The 8,551-nt window shown below is 38.7% G+C and overlaps 1 protein-coding gene across 1 annotated transcript in view; it reads right to left on the bottom strand.

Annotated features, from left to right (window-relative positions):
• Positions 1 to 1,879: 1,879 nt before the first annotated feature.
• TMEM64 (transmembrane protein 64) overlaps positions 1,880 to 8,551 on the bottom strand; it is a 22,521-nt gene continuing 15,849 nt past the window's right edge. Inside the window, exon 4 of the mRNA XM_004697480.2 lies at positions 1,880 to 4,051. Within this exon, the coding sequence (XP_004697537.2) occupies positions 3,860 to 4,051 (192 nt within the window). The 3' untranslated portion in view covers positions 1,880 to 3,859. The remainder of the gene's footprint in view (positions 4,052 to 8,551) is intronic.

Genomic DNA, 8,551 nt, shown 5'->3' with positions numbered 1-8,551 from the left:
CTGAAGAGTTATGTGAACGTGTCAAATTGACAAGGGTGGTCTATGGTAGCTACATAATCTAGTATCAATTTGAGGATTAAGAGTACAGGTGGAGTGTAGGTGTGTCAATTAGGATATGGCCATTGAGATCTCTGTATTGACATGGCCTTCCCCTAAGGCAGCGGTTCTCCTGTGGGTTGCGACCCCTTTGGGGGTTGAATGACCCTTTCACAGGGAGTCACCTAAGACCATCAGAAAACACATATTTCCCAATATAGAATTACATATTGTTTCGTGATTGATGACTGTACTTTGTTTAATTATGTTCAATTTCTAACAATGAAAATATATCCTGCATATCAGATTTTTACCTTACTATTCATAACAGTAGCAAAATTACAGTTATGAAGTGGCAATGAAGATAGTTTCATGGTTGGGGGTCATCATATGAGGGACCGTATTAAACGGTCACAGCATTAGGAAGGTTGAGAATGACTGCCCTAAGGATTCAGGGAGTTGCTGAGTTTTCCTTCTTGGAGGCAGGAGACACCTCTTTCTCTACTCACTCCCTGGGAGACATTGAAGCTGACAAGACACATGGAGCTACACTAGTGCCCAGAGCTGGAGAATCCACATGGACCTACCCTGATGCAACCAGAATTCTGAAGCCAGAGGAGCCACGTAGAGACCCGTGCCAGCGCTGAGATGCTTACAACGCCACTGGATCCAAAGACTTTCTATACACTGGCCTGTGATCGTCCTGCATTCAGCATCATTGCATGTGTTTCTTGAGTCTGAAGAGGACTTTATAGATTAGTATCGGACATATGGGCTAATATCGTACTTAGGGGCTTGGACCGGACTGGGTTGGGATGCTTTCTTAATGTACAACTACCCTTTATATAAAACTCTCTTATACACATATCAGTGTCCATGAATTTGTTTCTCTAGTCAACCCAGACTAACACACCGCTGAAATGAATTAATAGCTTTGTAAGGGGGGGAAATGTTTTCCAAATCATATAATTGATCTGCTCAAGGGAATGCCATCTTAGAAGGGGCTGAATTTGCTTACAAAGTGAAGCAGAGGAAAGAATGGCTGGCTTCGAGCAAACCTACAGTTACTTCTGAACATAAAATCACCAGACATATCCTAATGACAGCGGTTTAGTTATATTATATTGTTTTCACAATCCAGAGAATACAGGTTGTAAATGATTTCACAAATCAAGCAATCAAATGAAAATGGACATAAAAGCATGGAGGAATTATTATATGCTTGTTTTTAGAGAGATATGTTGCTTTTAAACAACTTACATGCAAAATTTGGCAAAGAATAAAGAAAACTTGTTAACAATAAACAACATGGAAAATTGGAAAAGGCCCAAAGAAGGAAAAATAAAATGTATCTCTTCAACTTGAGAATTAGGTGTACTTTATGCGTCTGGTTTGTTTGTTTTTAATGGACATAAAGCAGATTTAAACTGCACTGAAATAGTTTGATAAACCCTAAACATTTTATTTTAAATAGACACTACCTGGCTGGAAGCAGTATGTGAGCAGCAGAGAGGGATCTTGTAGACAGTTGTTGCTGGCCTCTCCTCTATGATGGAGGGCAAAAGATGGAGTGAACAAGGCACGGACGGTCATGTTATCCACAGCTGACAGCATAACCTCAGAACCCAGCAACCAAGCCCAGCTATCACATAGCATGACTCTGATGGACTGTTGTTTACTTGAGATTGGAAAATATTGAACAAGGGGGAAGGGGTTGAAGATGCAGATATAGATCACGTGGTTTAGAAATAGTCAACCCGTATTATTTTTCTTTAAGAAAAAAAGAATGATTTTATTATAGAAAATTATGATTGGCAGAATACAGAAACAAAATTATTTCACATTAACCTTTAGATAAATATTTATTACAAATATCAAGCGACGTGTAACAATTGGAAGAACTCAGTACAAACTAGCAGAACATATTCATTTGGTGAGATTATTCAAGTTATAAAATGCTAAGTAAATAAATGCACTTCAAAATACATAAAGTATAAAGCAATGGGAAAACAAATTATCTTAAATTAAGGAGACTTTTAACAAAAATGAATCAACAAACAAAAAGCAGACAGCAACAACAGAAATGTGAAATTGGACAGAAAAGAATCAATCAAATATATTGTTCACTGGGATTTTAAACTAAAATAATTTTTTAGGATCCAATAGAAGATAGATATTCTAATTATATATATATATTCCCCCATCGATAATGCAAGGAAATTTTTGGAGGTCGATTATGTGGTACAAACCCAGGTCTCTCTCAAAGCATTTACAGTGAGGGCTTCTTGGTCTGGACACATAAACAAACTTGACTCCAAGGTGGAGGAAAGGAAAACAAACAAACAAACAAACAAAAAGCAAGTGTGTCTACAATCGGGCAAAGAAATGAGGCGCTGAAATGGTCGAATGCAGCTCTAGTATAAGACTAGGATAACCTGCTTCCAAGAGGGCAAACACTTTTACCCTAATGAAAATGTCCAGTCTCTGATAAGTTGGAATCTTCATAGGAAAAAAAATAGATACTTAATCCTTAGGTTCACAATAAAACTATTTTTAAAAATAAGGTGATAAATGAAATGAGATACATGAATCTTATGCCAAATTATTATATTTTGTCCTTATATGAGTTATTAATAAATCCACTCAATTCAAGCTATCAGAGCTATAGAACTGAGACACTTCGTTTCACATTTCAGAATTCCTGAGTCTTATCAGAGAAACACAAGTAATCCCCCCTCAAAAATTCAAAATAAAGCCCACTCAAAACTAGGGCAAATAACACAAATGTAGGCATTAAGTTAATACTAATTTATAGTTTTAAAGCTGAAGACTATGGGGCTACGTATAATATACCTCAATGGAATTAGAAATATGATTTTAAAGCTTGATATTTTTTTATAAAAGTTTTGATCAAACAAGGCCACCTGAGTGACATCTTCAATAACAGTAAGTCCACATTTTAAAGGGCTAACATCTTTATTTCAAAGCCTCATTATGAATACAAAAAGGAAGAGAGTTTCCTCTAATAAAGGGTTCTGTGAGATTGTGACGGGACAGCCCTTGATGACAGACCTAGAGAGGGTGACGCGTCCCAATGGGATTAGAACACGTGTCCCAATGGGATGACCGCCCATTAAGTAACCGCTTCCCTTTTGCTTTGCATATTACACAGTGAACACAAAAAGGCATCTTAAGAGCACTTCAGTCCCACAATGTAGGAGATAAGCTTGTGTATGTGTAAACGCCCTGCGACAATGTGATGACTTACAAAAAACACATCCAACCAACAGTTACTGTGTTTTCCAACTAGAGAGAAAACAGGAAAGCACAGTGGTCCCACTTAAAAATGACAAAACAAAGCCAATGCCACTGTTTACCTGCCTGAAATGACTACCAAAGCAGAGCGCGTCCAATCATACCACATACGTACAATTGCATACAATTACACATCCTAACAAGTAGGAAAGATGCATACACTTATTCATGGACTTTATAAATAAAGACACTAAGCAGAAAAATATTGGGGTTATTTCTCTGTTCTTAAGTACCCAGAAATAAAATAATTAAAAAACACTAAAGTGCAGACCTATAGGCCATTTCGAGCGTGATAAGTGATTAAAGAGGTGCAGCCAAAATTGGATCTATACATACGTTTACACATCCAGAAAATGATTCTTGCCTTAAAAAAGTTGTGCAATTTAAAAAGTGGTCAGTTCTGTCTGTGCCATTAATCCAATTACAACGTGTCTCTGCCCACCAGTCAAGTGACTGGCAGCCCTGGGACAGCACGCTAGGCTCTTGACAACCATACATTTTGAAAGAATCATACAATATTGATGCCACCTCCAGAAAATGTTAGGGTCCTCTTGTTGTAGAATGAAGAGCCAGTGGTATTCGGTTGACTGCCTTTAACCAGGGAGGTTTTCAGTTCCATTTCACAGGCTACGATAGCTGCATTCAATTCCACTTGAGCTCGATGAACTACATAAAACATGAGGCCTATACTTATAATAATCTGTGAACAAAAACCAAACATGACAGTTATCGATATTTTATACATATACAAAAGGAAGAAATTCAATCAACAGTTGACTCAGAAATGTTTTGAGCAGGATTCCTCAAAAATACTGCCAGGCGGATCGTGTGTCCCCAATTATGATTTATTCGTTCCTGACTATTTCTCCCGGAGGTCAAGGGCAAGGTTCAAGAGGTAATCATTAAATGGTATCTAGTAATCTAAGGCATAGATTTCTCTGGCCCATATCAATGATGCTTGCATAATACAAGTTAGGAAGACCCGGGTGGCATAGTGGGTTGGTTCTATGTTGGGCTGCTAACCACAGAATCAACAGTTCAAAATCGGATGAAGCTTTCTACTCCCATACAGAGTCTCAGTCTTGGAGACCCATGGAGGCAGTCCTACTATTTCATGAGTCAGAAGCAACTTGATGGCCGTGAGCACGGAGTTAACACATTACCTTCTTATATCAAAAAGTTTTCTTCAAGGACTAAGAAGTGTCTATAATAGAGTTAACATCCGGCTAAATTTTTTAGTGTAATTCGTGTAACCTGCTATCTGTGCATAGACAGAAACGTCCACAGGCATTTCTACGCCCACTTAGAGAAAAGAGAAGTGGCTCCCATTCAAAAATGGAGTACATCATGTAGTCAAAACTAAAGATAATACAGGCCACTTAATGTTCTAAAATGTCAATAAACTTCAAAAAGCATGAGTGAGCGACTGTGTAAGTGAATTTGTATTTGGGGGAAAAAATAAAACAAAATCATGAGAAAAGTATTGAACGGAAAGGCTGGTTCTAGTGACCAGTACTAGTGATGTGATTTTGGGAGAACGAATCCCTTCCACCTTGTGGGCCTCGGGGTCTGATTGTCTAGGAAGAAGCTGTCCTTGCTTTGTTGCTCTAATATTCAAGTGTCATGTCCTCAGAATGTGTGAGCAGTCCACATCTCTAAATGGTTTTTACCCAACGTTCACTTATACATCAGCTCTTTAGAGATTTGAACAGATAGTCTCAGGGAAACGAGATTAGAGCAAATACTGGAAAGCTTAGGATAACATGTTGAAGAACTTAAATGCAAAGGGGTGCAGGAGGAGGAGGTACTGGTACATGAAGTAGAAGCATACGCCAGACAAGTGAGGGTGGGATTCGAGATAGCAGTGAAAAAGAAGTCAGAAAAAAAGCATGTTTCCATAATGAAAGCGTGGTCAACCATCTTGCTTTTAAAACATCTACCTAGATCAGCGGTTATCAACAGTAGCAAAATTACAGTTATGAAGTAGCAACAAAAATAAATGTATGGTTGGGGAGTCGCCACAAATGAGGAACTGTATTAAAGGGCCAGGTTCGGATGGCTGAGAACCACTGCCCTGGATGAAGACTGGAACGCACATCTGATTAGGTGCAGGCTAGTTAAGGAAGGACTTTGGAATAACACAACTTGAGGGACAGACGGACCCCAGAGAGAAAAACTTCTTTAGGTTTCTAAGTAAGTAGGAACTAGCTAACTACTTCATATGGACTTTACCCAAGATTAAGGTGACCAGACATCCCGCTTTTGGCGGGACAGTCCCAATTTTTGGCGTTTTAAAAAAGTCCCAATTTTTGGAAAGAATGCATGACAAGCTAGGGAACAGTCTACTTGGTCCATATAGATCAAATCTTTAATCAAAAACGAACGAACACACACACACACACATACAGTCAATGGTGTCCCACTTTAAATCTGATCACTTTACCCAAGATGCCCTTCTGGGCCCCAGAGCCTGGAAATTTGTATTGGTTACCCTCCTCGGCGAAGAGTCCTGGTAGCTCAGATTAAGCACTGAAAGAACAATGGTTCAAACCACCCTTGGAAGAGAGATGTGGCAGTGCACCTCCGTGAAGATTTACAGTCCTGGAAACGCTTTGAGACAGTTCTGCTCTGTTCTATAGGGTTACTAAGAGTCAGGATCTAGTCAAGAGCAATGTTGTCTTGTGTTTTTTATCTCCCTACAAATGCCCTGCATCAGCCTAGTAAAGGAACACACACACACACACACACACACATACACCAAGAGAAATAGAGGCATGTGCTGTAAGTATGGCAACACGAGACGGTCAGCACAATTCATGGTCCAGGCAGTGAAACTATGCAGTACGACACGGTGACGGTGGATGCATGACATCACACATGTATCAAAGCCTGCAGGACAGTGCAACCCAGAGTGACCTGAACGTAAACTAGGAACTTTAGTCAATAACACCGTTGTAAAAGAAAGAAGAGAGACAGGGAACCTCATTTATGGGGTTTTTTAACAGGATATTGTTGCTGATTTCGTTTGTTGAGATGGCTGTGTAAGTATATACAGTGTACTTCTCCCAAAACCAAGTATTGAAAGGAAAACAAAAGCCCTCTAGATTCCTTGCCGCTCAGACCTAAGTCTTCGTGTGAGTAGCTTTAAAAAAAAATGGGAGAAGAGTAAACTGAACTGGACTTGGGAGTTTTTAGGGACATACAAGTTCATTTCAAACATATGAAGAAAAACCCCTGTATCGTCAACTACTACATGTGTCAGGAATGCAGGGCTTTAAGAGAAGACCGGGTGTGCAAGGAGCGGACGGGGTGCACAGGAACGCTGCCCACTTTTTCTGTCAAAAGATGCTTAAAGAAAAAAACCAAAGCAAGGAACACAGTGTAGACGAGAGTTTTTTGTCTCCCTGTTAAAATGACAGACTTGACCACAGATAGAAGAGCCTGCCAGAGACTGGCAATCCCCCACTGTTAACGGGAAGTAACCTGAGAGCACGCGGCAGAGTGCACGCAGATTTCTTAGATGGAAAGTAAGGGGGTTCCCATGTGCAGGCTTACAACTTTTCTGTTGAACAAGGGAAAATCTGGTACAAAGAAAGTCAGAAAAGGGGCAGGGTTCTGAACTGTGAGAAGACTAAGGAGAAGAAAAGGGGAGGAGATGGATTTGAGGACGATGCTGAGAGGGCCCTAAGTGAAATGCTGCCCATCAGTTTGTACAACTTCCTCAGTTACAGGTACAAAGGAAATCAAAACCGGGATTCACTCAGGGCTGGGGCTTGGGCTGGAGGGCACACAGAAAATTACAGAGCACAGAAAAGAGTAACTGAACTGACGGATCATGGAATCTCAGCGGTCTGTTCGTACGTGACATTGCTGTGCTTGCTCTGAAGCATCTAGGTGCATTGTGGGTTCTCCATGTGACTCTTCTCTAAACAAATAAAGAGGAACCTCAGATGAATGAACAGACTAACTTAAATCCTTTTTCCCCAAAGGGACTCTAACTTTCAAGGTAGTTCCTTTCCTCTGACTTTATTCTACCATCTACATTTTGTACAGTGCTCTAGATCTTGTAGGAAACAATTTAACCTTTGACATTGATGTTTTTGAGTGGCATTCATGGTTTCTGACTAATAGTACACTTGGGCACAAATACCCTTCCCTTTTGTTTTTTATAACTACTTGGGCTAAGAAAGATTTGCCTTCCTCCAGCCCTTGTCTGAAATCCTTAATCTTAGTTTCGTCCCCTCAAACTAAGAGGTAAAAAGAGGATTTTACTAAAAAGAATATGTTTTATGAAGCACCATGTCAAAGGCATAGACCATTTCTATTATAACTGCCTTAATTATAGTTAAAAAACTAAGATGCATAGAAATATAAAACTCCAAACAGAAAAATAACACAACCAAACTCACTGTCACCGAGTGGATTCTAACTCATGGTGACCCTAGAGGAGACGGTAGAACTGCCCCTGTGGATTTCCAAGACTGTAACTCTTCAGGGAGTAAAAAGCCTATCTTTCTCATGCAAGTGGCTTGAAAGCCCCTATGAGCCACTATAATGAGGAATGCTAATTATCCAACACAACATCAAGGAAGAATGGTAGCTTTTAAGTAGTTTATATAAGAATCTGCAAAGACATAAAATCTGCTTAAATTTACAATAAAAAATTTTTCTGATAATACAGAAGTTATGTCATAATCTTACTGTACTTCAAGATGACTCAAAAAATATAAACTATTTCAGATGTTATGCTACAGAGGTAATTCAGAATAAGCTTAACATTATATGTCATGAGCATGTTACATAAGCAAAAACGAACTGTAACAGATACTCTAAACCAAAATTCAAGTTTCCTAAGAATTTTCTTTACAGTCAGTAAAATAAATATAAAACTTTTTCATATATCTAAGAAAATAGCAAAATAAATATAACTTAAACTTGAATATCAATAATATTACAAGTTTTCTTAATACAAACCCTTTTATTAACCAGCTTTATTTAAACACTACCTCAAAGTAAATATTCCTAGACTTTATTAAATATGTCCGGAAAAAGCACATGGAAAATGTAACTGTGGTTCTATTTATCACTGTATCCTTGAAGCACAATGAGTTGTGTAAAATAGTGTCTCAAAAATCTGGGAACAATAATGTCACCAACATTTAACTTTTTAATTACACAGTCATATTTTTCATAAGAAAAA

This window comes from Echinops telfairi, unplaced genomic scaffold (assembly GCF_000313985.2).
Source record: "Echinops telfairi isolate 266 unplaced genomic scaffold, ASM31398v2 ScPeMD7_1;HRSCAF=3_0, whole genome shotgun sequence".
Lineage (NCBI taxonomy): Eukaryota > Metazoa > Chordata > Mammalia > Afrosoricida > Tenrecidae > Echinops > Echinops telfairi.
This window is presented reverse-complemented; position numbering and strand designations above follow the sequence as displayed.